We start from the raw sequence: 22,992 nt of genomic DNA, 5'->3' as shown, positions 1-22,992 counted from the left end.
TGATTACTGCTTAGTGTAACATTATGTTCCTCTCGGAGTGAAGATCTTATCACAGTATGTCTGAAACAGTGCATTCTCTGGCATTTTGGCAACCAATACGTTGTGTTGTTGCAGTTCTTATCTTTAGACACTAGATGGGGGAAATAATCCACATACTACTACATATTATACCTTTAATTATTTACTGTTTAAGCAACCATCTTATCATTCTATACATTTAAAACAAAATAATATGATTAATGAGAAACAAATCAGTGACTGTATAAGGAAAAATTACATTTCCATAGTCTGAATCCTGTGGTAGGCTATTACATATAAACCGAGGGGTGACTTGAACCATTAGTTACACCAACAACATGCATTCATGTGCGTAGACCTAATACATCCATGGCGTAGACCTGTGCTCTTTGAGCAACCTTTCTAGTTGTGATATATTGTAATGACATGAAGACCTGAAATGCATGTTGACTCTCTGGTGGAGTTGGCTCTGCCACCAGACACCTCGCTTGAGGTGTCATACTTTAAGGCTAGCTTGACTGCAGTCAGAGTCCTGGGGTGAGTGGAGGCGGGGCTACACTATAGGGAGACATTGCACCCCAAATGTATAGAAATGAGGTGTGTCATTGAGGGAAACGGTGTGAAAGGTATGTCATTATAATAATAGCCTACATAAATAGTTCCGTTTATTTATGAAGCTAACCCTAGCCCTTTTCATTGTAAGACAGTCTCAAAGTGTTGAGAGATACAGGTAGTTAATTTTTGTCGAAAAGCTACAGTAGGCTATCTACAGTAGTTAACGTTAGCTATAGCTTAATCACGTCACATAGTTAGCTACATAGGTAGGTAACATATTTTATTTGAGTCACCGACTGAGGTAAGTTTAGTACCGGGCGCCAGTAGCTGTACAGTTAGCTTAGCTTACTCCAAGCCATGGTAACTTGTTAGCTACCAGTTGAGGCTTGGTCACCTGAGGCAAAATGCTTGCTAGTTAGGCCAAAGGCGGACTAGCATAAGAATTATATTCTTTTGATAACACTAAAGTCTTCTGTCATGTCATTTTACAGTGTTTGGTAAGGCTATCCATGCACTGTCACGCATAGGTGATGAATTATGGCTGGACCCTATGGTGAAAGGGGTAGGAGCCTTTGCTTTGTTTTTAGAAAGTCTTATCAGTACAAAGTGGTATCTAGTCATCCTATTAACCTCTTGACCCTTTATCTCCATTTACTTGGTCTGGTCTCTTGAAGTTGGCAGTGAGGTCTGTGAACTCAGCCCATTCTGCCTATGCCTGCTTCCTCTTCTCGCCACTGTTCTTCCAGTACTACAGGCCAGACCCAGACCAGGAATGTGGAACTATCAAATGCAAACTGGTCATAAAGGTAAACGTCCAGCTGCTCTATGGTCATTATTTGATGAATCAGCAACATTATATGTTTTGCTGTCTTGATTTATATGGTGTAACACATTGTATTTAGGTTAATCTAATAGACGCATTTTATCAATTTACCTCAGTCAGTGCTCCCACTGTTTCGGTGCTTGGCTACTATTGAGCGTAATGTGGACAGGTGTGAAATATCCATCAACATCCCAGAGAACCGTGTGATGTTCCAGTTTTGCTGCAGACATGGTAGGAGGCCCTACTACTACATCCACATACATTGACATCAGATGACTTCATGATTTACATTTTCTGTCCTTTTTCATTCAGTGGTTGATCAAAATAGGATTCCTTGTCATTTAGATGGCATGGCATTTTTAGGACACTAGATGGCAGTGTGTCCAAAGATGCCCTTTACTACTTACAACAGGTATCACTAAAACCCACAACTTGGGTTTCCATGAGAGTGAGGCTCTGCAGGCTGTGTTCCCCTCTCAGCTCTGCCCCAACATTCTGAAGGCTCAGGCCAGGTTAGCTCATGCCAGCTCCCAACCTCCTCTGCACTTGTTACTTGTAGGCTTATGAATAAGCAAACAGTCTGCTCTCAGATTAAGCCATATATAAATTCTTGTGTTCAATTTAGCCCATCATTTTTATGTGATTCAACTATTTTTTATTGTGCTTTCCATTCTATATTTGCTAAAGACAACATAATTACTTTTATCTAGACTACTGGCTGACATGGTGATGCACTTTCCAGTGTCTCAAGAGGAGATTACTCTGTCCATGTCTCCTCTGAGGGTGAATCTGACAAATTACTTTGAAGAGGGGGATGGTAAGATGTGTCTGTTTTATATAGGCATTAACGATCCCCCGAATCAGTCCGATATTGGCTCTAAATTTCTCTGATTATTTCAGTCATTGCTTTGGATGGCTAACCTCTCAATTATGACAATGTAGACTTTTGATGTTTACTTAGCATTACTCAGCCATACTATACTGTAGCTTGTAGTATCCACACATGGTATCAGCATACAGTACTTTGAATCGGTATTGGCAATGAAAAAATGCTATCAGTGCATCCCTAGTAGGCATATAGAAAACTGACCTATATACATATTTAATTTGAACATGTTTGGTTTGGGGGGTTTGGGGGCAGATCACCTGAAGGCCATGCACACTCAGATGTGTTTACATCCAAGCGAGTTTGACTACTTCCAGGTTGGAGTGGACTCGGAAATAACCTTCTGTCTAAAGGAGTTGAGGGTAAGGAGTTTATTTTGGGAGGGCCCTTTTTTGTCACATGAGCCACACGTGAGTGTGTGTGTGTGTGTGTGTGTGTGTGTGTGTGTGTGTATGCATGCAGAGTAATTTAGTGTTTTAATGGGGCATATTTATGGCGCTGGACCCTATCATTTTCAAGTGAACATTCTCCTACTAACTTTATTTTTACTTATTGACTGATCTGTACGGTATGTACCAAGTTGTGCTATATCAGATGTCTAATGTATAATGCACCATGTATATTATTAGTGATATAATCAGACCAGTATGTGTTGACTCTCTTACTTATCTCACCCACTTTCTGCTTTGCCTACACGTTTATTCTCAATAAAACAAAAGTCCTTTGAAACACTGATGCAAGACACAGATTGAGAATCTTTAGAGCACTGTGCCATTAATAATAGAATATAATAAGGGTGTACCAATACCCAGACACCTAACCTTTCAGCCCAATGCCCTGGAAGGTTGCTAGAGAGGTACCCCGTTGAGAGGTTGCTCATTACAAAGTAAAGCCTTTGGACTGCAGCTGCTGCTGATCTTTGATTGAGCCACTCTTTATTGCTGCTGTTCCTTCATGTCATAGTGGGTTAGTAGCTCTGATGTCTGGTGGTCGTAGTTAGTCCAGTTGAGACGTGTACACTCCTTCTCCATGACTGACCCCATGGAATCTGATACACTCCAAGCATATGTAATTTGGACACACTATTGTGTGCAATCCTCCATGTCATGTTGTTCTCATTAGTGGGAGCAGACATTGCATCGTATTTTTGTTAGTAGTAGTAGAATGCTGTTAGCTCCAAACATTATGTTTACCTGTCTCCAATCTACACTTTAGGGATTTCTGTCCTTTGCAGAATCACATTGTCTACCTCTGTCTGTTCACTTTGGTGCTGCAGGAAAGTAAGTATCCCGGTCACCCTAACTATGCCCAGTGAGTGACTATCATCTTCCAGTGATTAAACGTGCAGTAGGCGGTTTGGCTCAGAAGCACTTTTTGTTTTGTTTTCGATTTCTCATTACAACCTGACAATCTTTGGAAGTCGCAGTACTGTAATAAGTGCGTCCAATCTTTTTAAGTTGCCAACTTGAAATGATTAGATGGCTTACAGTACCTGCTTGTCAACCTACCTACCTGCCTAGAGTTGCGAGTGTCATTTGTTTACCCCAGTTTGAAGGAGTGGCTTTGGAGGGAGGCCTGAAGGGAGGGGCGGGGATTTTGTGGGTTGTATTTTTCAAAATCTTTAAAATATCTTCCTACGTTTAATGCACCTCTTACACTACAGGATTTTTAAAATCCTAACCGATTTCGAAATCGGGTTGCATCACACACATAAGGAGAATCTTCTCTCTAATCTAAAACATGCACACACTACAGGACTTGAAAATGATACTGTAGCTCATCACACACTACAGGATTTTATTAAAATTATCGTGCTCGAGGGAGCACATAATTATCCCGATTTTAATTCCTAAATATCAAACTATTATCACGGCCGCCCCTATGAGTCTGCGAGCAGATCAGTAGGTTTAAGAAAGGATCTGTAAGTCCCTCACATAACAACATAATCTAGGCCAAACATCTGTACCGACCAAGGTCCCAGACCAGATTTCTCCTCTTATTGTCGGGAGCGGTGAATCGGGGGTTTAAAAAATCCTCTAGGGTGAGCCTAGTGTAATAGGAAATCACAAGCCGCATACTGCACCTTTAATAAGGCTGAACCTCAAGAGGTTCAAATACACACAGTCCTTTATATTGTGTGGATTTCCTTTATGCTCCAGGCTGACTTGAAAAGGTGTTGGTGTGAAGTATTATGTATGCTAGCTTGACTTTTCCTTGTCCCTCAGGCCAGTGTGCTTCCGTGTGGATGACATGGTCCTGGAGGCCAACGTAGTGCTGGCCACTTTGGTAGACCCAGAGAGCAGGAGATCATCCCAGGCGGACGAGGCCCGAGCTCCTGCTGCTCTCAGGTAACCATCGCCACCAATATGGCTCATCTACAGTGTGTCAAGCGTTGTGTAAACAACCACGTTCAACGTCACTTCTTTAACCTGAATCTACCTCCAGCCATCTTATTTCATACTCGACAAGCTATAAGGATGAAGCCTAGTTAAATTTTTATTGAGTGTCTCGCATTATTTTGACAAGACAGAGACAGCGTTATGATAGAGCAATGTGACATTGCGTTTCAAGTGAGATTATTCAGGTAAACGTGGGCGTGGTGTTACACTCAGCCCTGTCCGTCACTGAGCAGACCGTGCTCAGACAGCGTTGACAGCCTGTAATCTCTACATCCCCGCAAGAATCTGTTACCCTGCTGCGATGATGTCACCGCGTGGCTCTCCCCGCCACCCTGTCTAGCGTACATCTCTTGAGTGACCATGCTCTGGGCAGCCTGGAGGTCGGCAGCACTGCTAGTCCAAGCCGGATTTCTGCACATCTGGGTCACTTGTCTGTGAGCGCTGCTGTGAGTCCATGGCGTCATCACTGACCTGATGAGCACGCAGTTTCCCAGTTTCCCCAGTGCTGCCGTCCATACAGTAAGCAGAGGCCTGTATTTGCTGCGCTGTTCATGGGCTTCATTCACACAGATCACTCACATTGTCTGAATGACTTTTGTATGCACTCTTTATAGTTCTGTTGAGTAGCACTAGTCTTTGTCAGCAAATGTACAGGTACAGTATGTTCTTCATGCTACGATACCTGCTTTTCCCCAATGCTCACCACACACATTGTTCACATTACATTGTTCATAGTACTTTCACTTTCACTTCAACCAAGATGTTTTAGGAGATTTCGAGCCAGCTTGTTGTCACTCTCTCTCTCCCTCTCTCTGTCTCTCTCTCCCTCTCTCTCTCTCTCTCCCTCTCTCTCTCTCACTCTCTCTATCTCTCTCTCTCTCTCTCCCTCCCTCTCTCTCTCTCTCTCTCTCTCTCTCTCTCTCCCTCTCTCTCTCTCTCTCTCTCTCCCTCTCTCTCTCTCTCTCTCTCTCTCCCTCTCTCTCTCTCTCTCTCTCTCCCTCTCCCTCTCTCTCTCTCTCTCTCTCTCTCTCTCTCTCCCTCTCTCTCTCTCTCTCTCTCTCTCTCCCTCCCTCTCTCTCTCTCTCTCTCTCTCTCTCTCTCCCTTTCCTGTTGTGTGGCGCTCCTTTATCTGGTCGGTGTGCTTGTTCTCTAGTGCAGTTGTTTTTATGGACAGAGTGTTTCTGCTGAGGCTGTGTGAGAGACATAAGAGGATTGAGTGATATTGCTCCAGCAGGCAGCCCTGGAGCACAGACCGAACCCAACAACACTGTTGTCACCCCAGGGGGTGGGCGTCACTCTGGGAGGGTGTGCGAACATGTCCTCCCTGCCCGCAGTTCTGCCTCCAGCTCCCTTCCTCTCTTCTCTCCCCCACGGTTCCTCCCACCGCGGTTCCCCTGGTTCTACCCCTCCCCTCTTCCACACTCACACACTGGCGCACGTGCAGGCGGAGGGCCTCACGAAGCATAGTGACCCACACGCTCATGAGTGCAAAGGGCTGTTTTAAACATATTTGCACAACACCACAGGCTTACACCACTTATCTGTAATCAGGCAAAATATCCTTCGCTTTTTCAATAAAATGTCAACATGCTCACAATGTTGAACGTCTATTAGAGTAGAATTCTTCAAATGTTTTTAAGCCCTTTTGGCTTTTTGGTTTTAGATTAAACCGAATAGAATAAGCCCGGGAGTTACCGGCTCACTGTGCTGTCCCAGGTGTGGAGGTGTTGCAGGTCTCCCTGAGGGCCCGTGTGAGGCAGAGGCCAGTGCGCCCCAGGGTTTCCACGCTGTGGGCGAGCTGGTAGCGTCCAGCCAGGGAAGCCCAGTGTTCAGCAGTGCTGCCCTCATGAGAGAGCGGATCAGGACAGAGTCCCCGGGCAGATTCTCAGCAGCACACTGTGCAGACAAGCACCGCGCCGGCACCCTCAGATCTCCGGCGCCCTCCAAGGTACAGTAACAGAGATAAAGTAGGTTGAACTTTGAACGACCTCCGTCTGTCCCCTCAAGCCTCTGTGTGCCAGGATCCTGGTAGTATCTGCGACTATTGAGGACCGAAGTACAGATAGTACTTTTCTGTGTCCTTGAACTACAGACTACATTACTGCCTCACCATATGAGGTGTGATTGTGAAAGGCAAACACGGTGAAGGTGAATCGTGACGCAAGTCCTCTGCATGGACCTCCCACTGTCACTACGGACTACCCGTCTACCTCGGAATCACTAGGAAATTGCTGACCTGCATTTTGCACTGTTATATTTTTCATCTCTTGATGTGCAGGTCTTGTTTTGTGTCCTTAGATTGGCTCCCTCCTGTTTGGAGCACTGTCTGCTGAGCAGGGGGACGCATCCTTGCTGCCCAGTCTAGCGTGTGCCAGCGACACGGAGGATGATGGACAAGTGGAGAGGAGACATTATGACATTTGACCTTATGACAGTTATTGTTATTCAATATGTGTAGTGGAATATTGTTCCAAGTCTTTCCACACATTCCACAGATGTACAGTACCATACCAGTTTAATCAGAATTGTCTTCTTTTTTTTTCAAATGCTATAATTACACCAGTTTTTTTATTTTTTTATTTAACTTACGCTGTTGACAATTTTCTTTAGTACAACAATTGACAACATTACATTAGAATGGTCATTCACTGATTGGAAACACGGGTACAATACAATACTGTACCTTTAAGGTTTGATTAATGTTTAATTCCATAAAACAACGCAACCAAAATGAATGAGTCGGTCTTGTTGATGTTAACATGTTGATGGAATGGTCTTCTGGTTGGAGATGCCACACCTCTGTGTTGATAGTAACTTGTGCCTCACAGACTGGCAAAGACCTGAGGAATGTGTAGCTAAACATACAGAGCACACGGAAGCGGAGAGCTGTTATTTAGCAATTGATTTGCCTAGCTGCTTAAGAACACACAACTGCAAGGGGAGCAGGCCCATCCTGAAGTAAACTGGCCCCGAGACACAGGAGAGGATGAGTCAGAGCAGGGAAATGTTGGCTGGCAGGCAGCCCGGCAGGGAGAACATCTACACAAAAAATAACAGGAACCAGGCCAGGTCCAGCCTGGTTTATGTGCGTGGCTGACTTGTTTCTGTTCAGGACTGGTAGGACGGAAGCTGGTCATGCCACTGAAATAGCTGTGAATTGAAATGACATGAAATAATGTCTGATAAATTAAGATAGGTCTTGTCACCTGGACACATTAGATCCAAAACGTAAACAACAGCATTTGTTTAGCTACATATAGACGAGAGGAGTTTCGCTCAGCATAGACGTAATCTCTGAGAATGTCCCGTGTGATAGTCCAATGCTCTGACCACTACTCTACCTGTGGAATTTAGGTAAGGGATAAAAAGGTTGGAGTGAAAGGATGAACATGTGGAAGTTTGGGGTATAGTCCCATAAAGTCATCCCCACCAGGTCTTGAACCCCGGTCTCCTGGGTGGGAGTCCAATGCACTGACCACTACTCTACTTGTGCAGTGGAGATCAGCAGGTTGATTTTGGTGTCCTTGATTTTGGTGTGCTGGGACTATTGCCTCTTGTGATGCCAACAGAGAGATGCAGGTCAATATTGTCGGGAGTAATAACCCGACAAACGCTATACCAGCTGCGGGGCTAGCCAGCCATGAACAAAAATACACCAAGTATCAATGTGGCCTAGCAGGCCAGGTTCTGGTTTAGTCCTTCGGTTTCGTCAACTCTTGTGTCCTTGAGCAACTCTTCACATCTTCAATAAATTGACATCTAGATAGCGTGAGAACAAACAATACTGGCAAAACATGATAATAAATACTATAATCTTTATTTAAATATTTTACAGCTTCAAAAACATGTTTACACATCTTGTCTCTGCATTGTTGAACTGTAAACACAAAATATAGATACATGCAGCTATCATTGTAACAAACTTTGCTTTTGAAACAGGAGGGTGAAGTCTAGGTGGACAACAAGGTCACCATCAGGTCAGGTTGGTCTGGAGAACATAGAAACTAGCTTTGACAGAGAGTACCATCTCACGGGGGGTTGCTTGTGTGGTTATTTTAAATGTTAAGGCTGGTGAGGTTGTCATCAACCTCTTCAGTGCCATAATGCTTCAGAACACGTTTTGACCGTCCAGTGCAGACACCTTAATTCCCATAGCAACAAGAACAGTAAACAGGTGCCTTTGGTTGTTTTTTTTAATGACATGGGTCAGCTGATGGCTCTACCTCAGTCTGTACTGCTGTACCAAGTACCCCTCCAGGGCCGGGGGGCTGACCAGTAGCCTGCAGTGAGGGAGCACCACCACATCGTCATGATAAACAGAACATTTTAACAGATTGGTTTACAGGATAATTGTAAAATTTTGCCATTATCAATAACACCTGATACAAGGCACATCAGCTCCACAATGTATACTTGAACATATACATATTACATGTTTCAAAGGAAATGTCAGTCTTGAACAAGTCTAGCAGTTGCTGCACATGAGTTATGGAAATGCAAAGTGCAAATCTGCAGCAAAAGAATGTAGACATTTTTAAACCTACAGTTAAAGATTAAATTAAAAACATGTGACCTGATGGTTTCTCAGATGTGCCATTGAAACTTTATAGCAGGGGAACTGACAAGGAAATGCTGATTGTGAACAAAGCTTCCTAAAGCTACTCTGATACTGTGGTCAACACCCATCCCGTTAAACAAAAATAAACAATAAAAATACATGTGGTCACTTGACCAATGTCTACTGTTTGAGAGAGCATCCTCAGATATGCTTTCTTCAGCATTGTGCGTAAATGGCTGCTACCATTGTATCCCACTGGATATTGAGAACTGTGTAGCCAACAGACACCCATTCATTCCACATGTATACCTGTGTAGACTAGAACCATCTGGCCTCCAACAGACCCACATAACCTTGAAACACACTCAGAACTTTGCATCACAGCAGTAAAATTAAAGGGAAGGACATTTTTTTTTTTTTTTTTTTTTTTTAGAAACGCAGACAAACGTCTGTGTAGTGCAAGACTCCAATCAAACTGATATGGCAAAGCTCTTTCCTCTCTTTATGCAACCCACTAGATCTAAACAATTTTAAATGTCATACACACTCTCGCAAACATCAACTAGAACATTTTCACAACATCCAATCACACCACACTGAACGACACACACATATGCCCTTCTCACATGCATTGCCCTTCAGCCAACAAATAATTCCCAATTCAATTATGCGTGTCCTTAGTCACTAAGAGCGATGTTGTTATGGCTCATTTTCACATCCACCGGCATGATGCTCCTGAGCTGTGCTCCGAATCCAAACCCCAGGCCGGAAATAAAGGCATTATCCCTCCGGCATGGGAGCTCCGCCTCCCACACACACACGTGTCCTTCATTCCGGTGAATTAGGGATTAGTTATTGACAGCTGGAACACTTCCAGGATGGAGACTTTGCAGTAGCCTAGCCAGAGAGAGGTTTCAGGACATAGCCCTGTGTTTATTCTGCCGTTCCCTCAAGCTAACGCACGTAGTCTCTGACAGTGTGGCGGATGGTGCATAAGTCCATCAGAGAGGTGGCGCTGACTGATGCAGCCAGCTGCACATCCAGGAGGTATGTTGTGGCCAAGGAGAGCCAGGACAGGGAGTGCTCAGCCACTAAAAGAAAATTAAGCCACTGAGACCTAAATCCTGACCAGCAGGAAGTGGAGCAGTCCAAAGCGGAGAGGCCGACTCCCTCCATACAGTCTCTAGTCCGTGTACTCCGCCACAATAGACAGCAATACAGTGATGTCATCTGGCTTCCCTCCTGAGGAGAGGAGAGAGAGGGGGGAGAGGTCAAGATGAGTTATCTGGACGAAGAGGTTCAACATCATAGCAAGGCAATAGAAGGATCGAAGTTAAACAGCGTGAGCCCCTTATTTCTACTGGAACTACTGTAGGGCCGGTCGCTGTCATGCTAGCTCCTGTAAGATTGTACTCTAGATCAATACATATACTCATCTCTTTCAGCTCATTCCATTCCAATCATGAATATATTTTGCATTTTTTGTACCTACTTTTTACTTTGCTTATTGTGCCCATTTAGGAGCTAGTGGAAAACATTTCACTGCTCATTGTACTGGTATGATGTAGTTAGTATGTGACGAATAATACATCTTTACTTGAACCCTTTCCACTTACAAGCTACTTCCCTCAGCATCGAGCCCATTAAAACGAAAGCAGAGCACCAGTGGATAAAATGGACTTGGAAAAGCAAAGCACTTAAATGAAGGAGAAGAGCGACCATTACCTCGTACATTCAGTCCATTGTCACAGGCAAACTGTGCAAAAGGCGACATATAATTGGGATCATATGCCAGTACATGGGCCTGCTCTGCAATGCTCCTGGCTGTCTGCTGGATGCTCTCATAGTTGGTGTTCTGGAAAACATAACAGAGGACAATGTGTTAGCATTCCAGGCATGGCTTATGCCTCTGACTCAAAACGCTCCGGACTACCGCAGCCACGGTTTTGTGTGTTTAGGACGGGCGCACCTTGAGCTGCTTCAGCTCCTGCAGGATCATGTAGTCGGGCATGTTGTCGAACAGGCCGTCGGTGGCGGTCAAGATGATGTCGCCCAGCTGGACGTCGAAGGAGGAGCTGTCCGCCGCATCGGGACTGAGGGGGGAACAAACAGTCAGGGTGAAGCTCTTACACTACAAGACCATGAGTTAAGAGGAATGGTGACAGGGTGTGAGGAGATTAAGGAGTCTTAGTTCAATATGTTGAAACGGCACCCATTAAGGAGCATTACAAAAGCTGTGGCCGGCCGCCCACACTCGAGATCTCTTGACTGCCAGTCCCTCACACCCCCTTCCAGGAAATCCGTCTGCTCTGAGCGCAGACAGCGTAAGGATCGAGGTCTACGGCCAGATCTGGATTACTGAACTGATAGAGTAGGAAAACTGTTAAAAGGAATGCAAGGGCTTTTCAGGTTTCAGACTAATGCCACTCATTTCAGTCGTAGTAGAACGGCTGCTACTCTGCTGACAAACCTCTTGACTGCTTACATGGTTGAAAGTCAGTAAAGGCATGGTCATAAGATGAGTTTGGAAAGAACACCTTGCTCTCATGTTCATAGAGCGTCTCACATACCACAGACAGACAGACACACACACACACACACACACACGTACAGATCACCGCCAAGTCTAGTTCAGTATCCAGTGTCAAGTAGAATTCTTGGAAGGCGGCCTTAATTCTTTGCCCCAGACTCTGACGGCCGCGGCAGAAGCCATGCTGTCCTTTCCATCAACACTTCTGAATTACATCTACTGTAGGCTTCACTGTCATCCAAACAGACATGAAATGATCGCTGGACAATCAGATTAAGAAATCAGAGGTTTGGATCTGGAGGTCATATTACTGATGGATTGACAATAACTAGCCACTATGTTACACAGGTCTGTGCTGTGAATAGGCCTTCACTCTCTGTTCCCTGCAGCATTTACCGCAGAGTCGTCTCACTATAGTTGAGAGAAACGCACGCGAGCGAGCGGCACAGAACAATCTCCCCAGTTCAAAATTAAACGAGTAGAAAGGCCTGCGAGCCAGGCGGCGCGGGATTGGCTGCAGTGGGGTGGGCCCCCCGTCCGCCCCTCTGTCCTTTGACTTTGACCTGGCTGGGACGGTGGCAGAGATCCAGCTCTCTCCCAGCCACAGTCCCGTCGCAGTCCCCACTGCACCGCCTGCTACTGCTGGCACGCAACAGCAGTGAAACGAAGGAGCGCACAGCCCCCTGTGTACCCGACACTTACTAAAGCCCCAGATGTCCCCAAAACGCCTGTTGGCCGACCTGCCCGTTTCCTCGCTGACGCGGAAGACCGGCGTGCAAACGACACACCGGCGACAGCTCTTCCTCAGCCTGCACAGCAAATGGAGCCTCACTCAATAATTTAAGAACGTGTTTCTAAACCTCAGCGAAGGGAATTCTGGCCCAAAGTTAAACCGGCTACGTTAGAAAAACCACGAACCGATGAGCTACTTTGTGTTTCGAATGAGTGTAAAACATCATGGCGGTGTCTGACCTGTCGCTGAGGACGGCGCCCTCGGCCTCCGGGGGAGCGATGGACAGCTGGAACGGGGTGTTGAAGTAGTGCTGCTGCTCGTCCGACCGGTGCACCACCTCCCCTCCCCGCACCACCAGGAAACCAGAGTCCCCCAGGTTGGCCGTGTGGAGCCGGTGGCTCTGGCGGTCCAGGATCACCAGGCATGCTGTGCTGCTGCCTAGGGACACAAACACACACACACACACACACAGAGAGTACATACTCAGTGGCCGTTGCTTTATATTTGTTCTTGTTCCTGAAAACACTAAGGTTGAACAAATAACAACGAATGCAAACGTGTTATACTTGAGGCTGTTGGTGGGTTGGTTCTTCAAAACCAAAAACAGCCTGATATCGTTATCTCGGAGGAGATATTCAGAGTGGAACCAATTCTGGGGATGTTGTTGGACAACCCGGACGAAGAGCCACACCCTGCTGGTGACTCATCTGGTCCAAAAGAATGTGTTCTGGTTCTCCCTCAAAACCCTGCACGCTCTGTGACTCACTCCCTTTCTACTCTGTTGGCTCTACAGTAATACAATTACTGCGGCTGGTATGATTCAAGACCGTTCTCTTTTTGTGTGGAAAGAAAAAAAAAAAAAGATTTCCCCCTCCTTTGCATGCAACAGGGGATGGAAAAATACAGCCTCTGTGTGAGGCATGATTTTGTTTTATACAGCCACATGTTACTGCATGCTGTTAACAGTGAAGCAATGTGATCTAGGAAAGATATAGAGTGCAAAACATAGTACTAGAGACAGGCCTAGTCTAGACAGGGTAGGTGAAACTGCATGACAAAGCTGATCTGTGACTTTTGACGAAAAAATCCAACCACCAAACCAGAGAGAGTAAAATAAACAGCCTATCCCAACACTATAACGAGCAATTATGAGTGTTACGGTGATTATTATCTCATTCATAGCAGCTGAAAAGACATTTCTTTGTTCTGGACTGCATAAGCCAAACATCAGATTCATTTCAGCAGCATTCCCCGGAGACGGAGCCTGTGTTCCAGGGTGTGTTTCAGGTGGCCTGCCTCACCTAGCAGGGGCACTTTGTTCTGCAGTAGCTCATAGTAGCTGGTGGTGAGGATGCCCACGGGGTTGCTGGGAACGAAGCGGCCCTCCTTTATCAACCGCTCGCACGTCTTCATCAGCGTCCCTGAAAACTGAGACGGGTCCACGCCATAGTCCCGCCAACCACCCACACCGTCTGCCACACCTGTGAAAACACACACACAGTCAGTTGGCTATAGAGTCACATTGGCCAAAAAAACAGGATGGCTATATTGTCATTTAAATTTTGCAAGATGTTGTCCATTATCTTGGCCCTAGTATGGTTGCCATCTTGGCCCTGAGTCTCCCAGCAAAGGAAGGGCTGTTGGTGGTAGGAAACAAGAAGGCTACTGGACGTAATGCAGCTGTGATGGGAGAAACAATGGGACGCTTTCACCGAAACACAAACAGGACACCAAGTGCAGGGCAAGACAGTCCTCAGACGAAGACCATGGACACTTCAGAGAATGTGCATTTCTTTGTCTGCTTCAGAATTGTCACATAAAATGAAGCGGCCTGTTTCCTCACATGATTTCTCCAGTTATTTAGACAGTCTCTAGTGCTGAAACACTTTTAGGGATGCACGCATAATATGGTGACTGACTGGAAGTGTTAACAAGAGTAAGCAAAGCCACACGCCAGCTCAGGGTTTAGTCTTAGCCTGCCATACAAGCACAGAGCATGAAAACACAGTGTTTGTTAGCCTGCCTCTCGTGGGAACAGTCTCAGAGTCCAAGTTTTTCTTAGAACGGCAACTCTGTCCAGCTGCTCCCAACAGACATTAGTGACCATACATGGACGGTCCTTTCCCTGTGTGTGTGTGTGTGTGTGTGTGTGTGTGTGTGTGTGTGTGTGTGTGTGTGTGTGTGTGAGTGTGTGTGTCTGTGTGTCTGTGTGTCTCTCTCTCTCTCTGCCAACCTGAGTTTCACAAATCAAGAAGAGATGAACTTGTACTTGTGTGTGAACCCAGGGCTCCAATGTGGCTGTGTGAAAAGCCCCGGTAACACTTGTGGCTGAACCAACCAAAGTTCCTTTACTTGCCTGCCAGGTCTTCTTTGAGTATGAGAAATTGACCTTAGAAAGAGTGGCTGCTCTGAACATAACACTCAAAACCTAATTTGACAATTGAAAGCTTCAAAACTCTAACAGAGCAGCACATCAATCTTTCAGTAGATTAACGTTAAAGGAAGTGCATTGTTTCAATATACAGTAACTTAAAGTAGCAGACACCAGCATAAAGAGCAGGTTTTCCTCCTATGCCGAACTGGGCCTAGAATGTAGACACTCAAGCACAGTAATGGGTGATGCTGTCTGACACTTTGCAGTAGTCTGACAAAAGATATACTCAGAAACATTTAGCGACCTCTATAGGATACTATTTTGGAGTCATACAGTTCTATCTACGTTGAACTCTTATTCCAAGCACACTGTAGCTTGGGGCATCATGAGCCCATCTACCATGCCAACACAATCAAAATCTATGGCTAGATACTTCCTGTGGTGTAGATACATATTTCTTTGTTCCAACAATCATCTGTGATTAGAAATGCATGTTTGGGTGTCGTCACCAACACAGTAGCGCCATGCTCTCTCCAAGGTGCACTGTTTGGCTCACTTGTAACCAAAATGTAAAGGAGTTTAGTTCATAAGTTCATAAACTACTAATTTATAGACTCAATGCATGGCTTTAAAGGCGTCTCATGTTTTGTGCACGTCTATCATGATCGCCATCCCGTTGTTATAGCCTGGGGAACGTTAGGTATATATGTTGTCAATCAGAACAATCACGTCTCTTACAGTACATTGAGGTTATACCTGTCTGTATTGTTTTAGCTAACTCACCCAGAACATCAGCAGATCTGTGTCGCGCAATGAAGCAGGCGTCGTCACCGTAACACATCCCTTTCTTCAGAATCCCCTTGCGAAAATCTTTACCAAAACCGCAGCTTGCTGTTACCAGGCTGTAATCGCGGCCATCTGTTTGAGAAAGTCCGCCAATAACAGCTCTGGCAACTAGTCTACCGTACGAAAGTAAGGACAACATCACCTACCCACCAACTCCTAGTCAACTAACTTGCCAAGCTAGCAATCTAGCTAGCTTAGCGTCGATAGGCACCAAATCCTGACTTGCTAGCACAGCCGAGCTAACCTGACAATAACATTTGCCGCGTAGACAAAGCCGATGGCTAGGTAGCTAGCCTAGCTAGCTAACGTTAGTTAACGACACACTGAGCACTCGGCTCACCGAATCGTGTTTTAAAAGTCTATTCACTGAGGATTCAGCGACAATATCCCGTTAACTCAGTAGAAACCACACATCCAGATCCCAAACGAAATTCATTCACAACCATGGTGCCAGGGCAACGTTCCTTGCGTACTAGCTGGCTACATAACATATCCCTCCCTCAGGCTAGGTCTTGTGACAGCTCTGACGTCAACATGATTACGCAATTTGTATGTCCTTATATGGAAATTACTCCACTTCCAAACTATGAACGTTATACTAACGTCAACGACGGTTTATATGACATCTATTCCGCATTATAGATTTTTTTACCTGCTAAATATTATCAAGGTTTATTGGTCGGTACAGTACATAATTTCCTAATAATGCTCGGGATTTAAACCCTTCATTTGCGAATGATTGGAGCAGCATATTTTGTCCTTGGAACTGTCTCCTTCACAAATCAATTTTACCAACATATTTTATGCATTCTTACGTCAAAATGTTACAATGGGGTTAGCACCCCCTTGTGGCAGAACACTACCATAGAACCACACTTTCTGTTGTCTTCCAAGAGGTTTGTGCCCCTGGAAGTGTACAATGCATTACGTTGCGTACGCTTGACCTTACATCTTGCTGTAGGCCTTTGTCATGCATCTCTTTAGAATTAAGGAAAAGGGATGTCACTGCAGAATACCCCCAGCATTCTTGTACTTTGGCCTTAGCACTAGATTATGCTCTTAAGTTTCTTGTTTAGAATGAAGATGCACTTATGAGTTATGGTGAGTAGTAGTAAACTGACATCCTAGTTAAATGCAATTATTGTAAGTCGCTTTGGATAAAAGTGTCTGCTAAATGACTGCAATGTTATGTAATAAAATTCAAATGCCAATTTCCCCCTAAAATGTGCTAAAAGTTTATTAGAAAGATTTAGACATTACAAGAATGCTTTAATTCATTCAATTCAGCACAACACTTATTTAAAAATGGTGATGATGCAGGCGCAGTCAAGAGTGCAGGTTCATGTCCTATGATAAAGAAAGTTCTACAGATATAAAGTGTTTGTGATATTAACCACAATTGTTTCAGAACCATTAATTTTCATCATTGAAAGTTAAAGACAAGTGATGACAGAAAAATAGGTCACATGAAAGAAATTAGAACAAACTGTGCACAGCTTCAAACAAGGCATTCCTGTGCGTTATCTGCCATATTGGTACATTGTTCCTGATTGAACAGTCATATGTGGCAAAGACTAATTGCAATGGAGTGCAAAAACACCTGAGGTTTCATGGTGACATATCCAATACCTTTGTGGACAAAACAACAAAACATTTTGCTTTCATCAGGTTGGTGTGGATATCTTTTCAATATTGGCAGCAAAGGGCAACCATCCCTTCAAATGCAAAAGACGAAAGCAGGACAGGGAGTGAGACGTAACTCCACTCATGCCATCTTATTTCTTGGCTTGCTTGGTGACCATGTTGCGAGGAGGTGTCACTGGACGGCTGCCATTTGGCTTCTTCTTCTCAGCTGGTTTTAAAATCTACAAGAAGAATAAATCAAGAGTGATGCGAGATGATGTACCACCAATGCCATTAGGCAACAACAGCACTGATTTATCTCAATAATACATAATATAATCATAATATGATTGTTACATAATATATACATAACTTCTCACCTCCATACTCGCCATACACACTGTAGTTAAACACTAATCATTTATCCCATTAACAAGTTATTACTAGGGGGACAATCAGCATTACTTCTTGCTAGTGTGTTTTACTATGTAATATCTTAAGTAAATACTTAAAATCTTCATCACTGTGATAAGACAACCGGCCGCACCTGAAATGAACACATGAGGGTCTCATCCACACTCATCATGGCACCAGCATTGTCAAACTCCCCGCAGTAGTTGGGTGCAGAGAATAACGTCACCAGCTGTCTCTTAGCAAAGAACTCATAGCCGTCCTCAACAACCTGCCCAGGAAATGCAACGGTGGAGCAGGGTAAAAAAGAGAACATAATTAAGATACAGTACATAAGATACATTAAGAAACTTTATGTAATGCAACATCAAGTAAAGACTGCGTTTAGATACAAACGTAGCACTTGAAAGCACCCTGATTTACTGTACCTGATGGGCACGGCAGATCAGATCCAGATCATGTTTGTGCAGGAATTTTGCCACCACCTCTGAACCAAAGGTGAATGACACACCCCTGTCGTTCTCCCCCCAGCCCAGGACATCCTTGTCTGGATCAGACCAGAGTAGGTCACACAGGAGGCCCTGGTCTGGGACATCAGTGGGGCGCATGACACGTCTGATCTGCTCCATGGACTGAAGGTCTGGTGACAGCCCTGAGAAATAATAGATTGTTGAGGTTAATTCCAATCAGTATTTGAAAGTGAGATTAAATGGAAATTAAATTTGACTGTTTCAGTAAATGTATGATTCAGATTTTTACGTCACATGTATATAGTACAGTGTATAATCTACAGTGAAATGTTACTGCCGCCTCCATGATATACTCAACTGGGTATACTCAAATGGGTGTTTATGCTAATGCTGATTAAACTGAATCAAACTCTGAGAAACAATAGAGATTGTTGAGGTCAATTCCAATCAGTATAATCTTATTAAAGTGAGATTACATTTAAATTTAAATTGACAGTTTAAGTAAATGTATGGGTATTTATGCTAATGATTCAACTGAAATTAGAGATCAAATTCAAAATGTTCTCATGCCATTCTACATTTCCCTAAATAACCATGCTACTCTGAACACCAGCTGCTTGAAATCAATAATAATCTGACCAAAAAACTCAACCCTAGATTATGTATTGTATAAACTGTATAAACTAAACTGGTGGTGCAAAATTAAGTAAAAATGCAATACTGTTTCCATTCTAAGCTGTCTAAACTGTAAATGGAGCATTTCTCAGGGTCAAACGAGGTCAGAAGTATTTGTTGTGACCTCCATGTCTGACAGAATACCAACCTCCATGGCAGCAGAAGATCTTTTCATCAACAATGGCAGCAATAGGGAGGCAGTTAAAACAGTCGGTGAACGTTTTCCAGAGCTTGATGTTGTACCTTCTTTTACCTATAAGAAAATTGGATAAAGGATTTCAGGACAAAATGGACAGTACACAGTCAAAAATCATTATGCTATATTATGCTATATACTGTCTTAGAGAGTCAATGCATATTGATGTGTTGCTATGCCTATTTAGAGTGACTATTCCTTAAAAGTGAGCCAGGAGATGCAAGCAACAGGAATGAAAAAGTAAATGCAAATGAAGTAAGCTGGCTGATATAACTCACACTCATCATAGAATCCATATATCCTGTTGATGGAGGCACACTCATGGTTTCCTCTCAGCAGAAAGAAGTTCTCTGGGTATTTGATTTTGTAGGCCAGCAGCAGACAGATGGTCTCCAGAGACTGCTTCCCTCTGTCCACATAGTCTCCCAGAAATAGGTAGTTGCTCTCTGGAGGGAAGCCCCCATACTCAAACAGCCTCAATAAGTCGTAATATTGCCCATGGATGTCACCTGTAGAAAGCAAATTGCAGTTTCAAGTGGCACAGGTTTTTAATTGGGTCTAAAGTGAGCTATGTACATATCATCAAAGTGTTCAGACATTATTTTAAATTCTAAAAATCAGCTCACCACAAATCTTGAGGGGGGCTTCAAGCTCCAGCAGAATTGGTTGGCTGAGAAAGATCTCCCTGGACTTGAGGCACAGTCCTCGAATCTCGTTCTCCTGCAGCTGGACATTCTTCCCAGGTTTAGCTCCTCTGACTAGGAAAGAAGAAATCCAGATAAAGCAGTCAAGAACAAATATCTTACTGGACCTTACTACAACCATCAGGACATGTTGGTGGATCAGCAGATTTACTAGCTGTCAGTAAATTGCAGGAAATAGCCGTCCGAGCCAGCAAAGGCATGATCATGATCACGATAATGGTACAAATAATGCAAGTTAATACAGTAAGGCAGTGTCCGCAACTCGCTGATGAAGAACTGTACTTAAACTGAACCTTAGCTACAGAGACAGAGCACCAACAGTAGGCTATCATACGTTAGCTAGCTAGTGCGCTGGCTAAAGCTTAGCTATAGTAGCACTAGCCTACCAGCCACATCAATATGACAATAAAATGTTGGCTAGCACTAACATGTTTGAAAGCCAGACTAAAAACAGAGTGTAAAACATTCCCATTACCTTCTAAAAGACGCTGGATGATACTGTCTATGTTTAGTTTGTCAACATCGGCCATGGCGACGCAGTAAAACTGGCTGAGTGAGAGCTGCAGGGGCTTGTTGGCTACAAGCTAACGATTAGCTATCTAGAAGATATTAGCTTCCTGAAATTGCTCGTTCTGTTATCCAAAAGAGGACAAATTACACCCTGCTTCTAAAATAGTATTCTACATGTAAAATAGATATAGATAGCTACTTTGACATCTCAGGTTTCCCCAAAGCAACATGAAATATTCAATTCACCGGGACACTATATTGTGCGTTAGCCGCTGTGTTAGCTGTGTTAGCCGCGTTAGCAAGCGATGCCTCTGTCACATTATTAGCCACACCTACTGCTGGGCTCTACAAAGGCGTTTGATCTGCAGCGGTGAATCTGCCAGCTGCTGCCATCTGCTGTGCTGGAAGGCCACACTGCCCAGGCTAGGCTGTAGGCAGCCTACCACCCACTGTACCACCTCCCCTGATATTACCAGCCCCGGCCCTACGTGGTGCCACAGTGTCATGTGTAGGATTGCTTGTATCAGACTCAACTCCCTATCCTCCCTACTATAAATGGTATATGGACTGCACTTATTTAGCGCATTTATCCAAAGCGCTTTACAAGGCCTCTCATTCACCCATTCACACATACCTTCACACACCAATGGCTCATTGGCAGCAATTTGGGGTTCAGTGTCTTGCCCAAGGACACTTCGTCAGGAGGAGCCAGATTTGGAACCTATGATCATTGAACGACAGGCTCTACCTCCAGAGCTACAACCGCTCATACTATCACTAATGGCCCCCAATCTTCAGTATTATATCATTCTTGTTCACATAATGTGAGGTTGGACCCCCATGGACCACATAACAATAAACACACAGCCAGTAAATCATTTTATTGAAATATTTGAACATGCCTGTCTAGTGTTCACATAATCAAAAAATGGATCATTAGAATTGCAGCTGAAACTTGGGATTCACAGTGGTATTCGGTTAGAATTTTATTTCTACAAGTTGACTATCCTTGGATGTCTCATATGTTGTCCACACACTGATCTGATACACAACATAGGAGCAGAACAATAGGAGAGACAAGCAGGAAGGGGGATGGATCTATTCTTGGTCCTTCTCCTCTCCATGTGTGATGATGTAGACCAAGTTCTTGTAGTCCAAGTTCCCAGCAACATCTGGAGGAAACGCTGCGAACATCTGTTCCATCTGAGTGGATGGAGTAAAAAGAACATGAGTTACTACATGGTATGGTTTTGTATGGGTGTACACGTAGGTATATCATAATGCCACATTTTGAGTGGTTGGTCTGACCTCTTCAGGAGAGAACCTATCAGCCTGTGTCGTCAGCATGTGGGTCACACTGTGAAGAGAAACCATAGGGGTGGTATAAAAGTCTAATGTATTTACGCCTCATCCTGTCAGTAAGACTATATGTGTATGCCCACTCACAAGTCCTTCTTCAAGGTCCCCTTTCCTTCAGGATCAAAGACTTTGAAAGCATTTAGGATGGTTTCCTCTGGATCGGCACCTTAGGAGGGAATGACAGGAGGCGGCGTCTGGTGAAACTACTACTGACTACTTTCAACACCCTTTCAATCCCTATAAGATGAAAAGGCAAGCATATACATCAAATCTATCTCAAGGATTATTCATGGTGAAAGCTCTGACCTCTCACTTCTTGTTGGTGGCTCTTAAATTGCAATAGGTATGAAAGCAGAATATATATCTGTTTAAAAGATTTCCTCACCCTTTAGCTTCTCTCCAAACATGGTGAGGAAGACTGTGAAGTTGATTGGTCCTGGGGCCTCCTTCAGCATCTCATCAATCTCCTCTTGTTTCACATTTAAACGGCCTGGGAAAAAAACGGAGATTAGGGAACACCGAGTTGACACCATGACACAGTCACCATGCAAAGTATAGGATAACAATGTCAAGATGGAAGTTCTAACAGATATTTATGTAATGGACACACAGGCGTGCATGCTTACACACATATGCATGCATGTACACACACACACACACACAAACACACACACACACACACACACACACACACACACACACACACACACACACACACACACACACACACACACACACACACACACACAAGCTTCAACCTACCCAAAGCTGCAAATGTGTCTCTCAAGTCATTCTTGTCTATAAAGCCATCTCTGTTTTGGTCCATGATAGTGAAGGCCTGTGGAAAGTTGATGATTGTTAGTGCTGGGGCACTTTGTGCACTATGTACAGTATCTATGTCTGTCTGTCTGTCTGTCTGTCTGTCTGTCTGTCTGTCTGTCTGTCTGTCTGTCTGTCTGTCTGTCTGTCTGTCTCTGTCTCTGTCTCTGTCTCTGTCTCTGTCTCTGTCTCTGTCTCTGTCTCTGTCTCTCTCTCTCTCTCTCTCTCTCTCTCTCTCTGTTGGTAATAAGAGCACTAACCTCTTTGAACTCCTGGATCTGGGCCTGCTCGAACATAGAGAACACATTGGAGTTGGCTCCTTCTGCTCTCTTCTTTGCTTTCTTGGGTGCCTGGGCATGATAAAAGAACTCTAATTAGATCCAATACATCTGACTCTATGATGAACCAGTGATTGTTTGTATTTGTTCTTGATGAATTGTTGTTTTTTTGCTGATACCTTTGTGATCATGTCAATAAACTAATTTCAGCTAACTTGACCGCTG

At 44.1% G+C, this 22,992-nt stretch overlaps 4 protein-coding genes across 4 annotated transcripts; 1 reads left to right on the top strand and 3 right to left on the bottom strand.

Annotated features, from left to right (window-relative positions):
- Positions 1 to 610: 610 nt before the first annotated feature.
- Positions 611 to 7,105, top strand: rad9b (RAD9 checkpoint clamp component B; the record flags this gene model as incomplete). The annotated part of the gene is made up of 11 exons (XM_084457513.1): positions 611 to 644; positions 1,065 to 1,135; positions 1,248 to 1,379; positions 1,513 to 1,627; positions 1,809 to 1,908; positions 2,107 to 2,213; positions 2,538 to 2,644; positions 3,498 to 3,562; positions 4,508 to 4,630; positions 6,398 to 6,629; positions 6,980 to 7,105. The coding sequence occupies 11 exons, from the start codon at positions 611 to 613 to the stop codon at positions 7,103 to 7,105; spliced, it is 1,212 nt and encodes a 403-aa protein (XP_084313639.1).
- A 2,503-nt stretch (positions 7,106 to 9,608) lies between these two features.
- pptc7a (protein phosphatase targeting COQ7 a) lies at positions 9,609 to 16,181 on the bottom strand. The gene is made up of 6 exons (XM_084457107.1): positions 15,660 to 16,181; positions 13,804 to 13,983; positions 12,742 to 12,940; positions 11,209 to 11,332; positions 10,965 to 11,094; positions 9,609 to 10,481 (listed from the first exon to the last, which is right to left on the bottom strand). The coding sequence occupies exons 1-6, from the start codon at positions 15,859 to 15,861 to the stop codon at positions 10,423 to 10,425; spliced, it is 894 nt and encodes a 297-aa protein (XP_084313233.1). The 5' UTR covers positions 15,862 to 16,181; the 3' UTR covers positions 9,609 to 10,422.
- An 857-nt stretch (positions 16,182 to 17,038) lies between these two features.
- Positions 17,039 to 20,578, bottom strand: ppp1cc (protein phosphatase 1, catalytic subunit, gamma isozyme). Its single transcript, XM_084456973.1, has 7 exons — positions 20,277 to 20,578; positions 19,724 to 19,855; positions 19,376 to 19,606; positions 19,050 to 19,154; positions 18,185 to 18,408; positions 17,893 to 18,027; positions 17,039 to 17,587 (listed from the first exon to the last, which is right to left on the bottom strand). The coding sequence occupies exons 1-7, from the start codon at positions 20,329 to 20,331 to the stop codon at positions 17,498 to 17,500; spliced, it is 972 nt and encodes a 323-aa protein (XP_084313099.1). The 5' UTR covers positions 20,332 to 20,578; the 3' UTR covers positions 17,039 to 17,497.
- Positions 20,579 to 21,409: 831 nt separating this feature from the next.
- Positions 21,410 to 22,785, bottom strand: myl2b (myosin, light chain 2b, regulatory, cardiac, slow; the record flags this gene model as incomplete). The annotated part of the gene is made up of 6 exons (XM_084456787.1): positions 21,410 to 21,514; positions 21,620 to 21,668; positions 21,758 to 21,836; positions 22,056 to 22,160; positions 22,433 to 22,508; positions 22,750 to 22,785. 6 exons carry the CDS (start codon positions 22,783 to 22,785, stop codon positions 21,410 to 21,412), a joined length of 450 nt encoding a protein of 149 aa, XP_084312913.1.
- Between the last annotated feature and the right edge of the window lie 207 nt (positions 22,786 to 22,992).

Source organism: Borostomias antarcticus, assembly GCF_949987555.1.
Source record: "Borostomias antarcticus genome assembly, chromosome: 23".
NCBI lineage: Eukaryota > Metazoa > Chordata > Actinopteri > Stomiiformes > Stomiidae > Borostomias > Borostomias antarcticus.
This window is presented reverse-complemented; position numbering and strand designations above follow the sequence as displayed.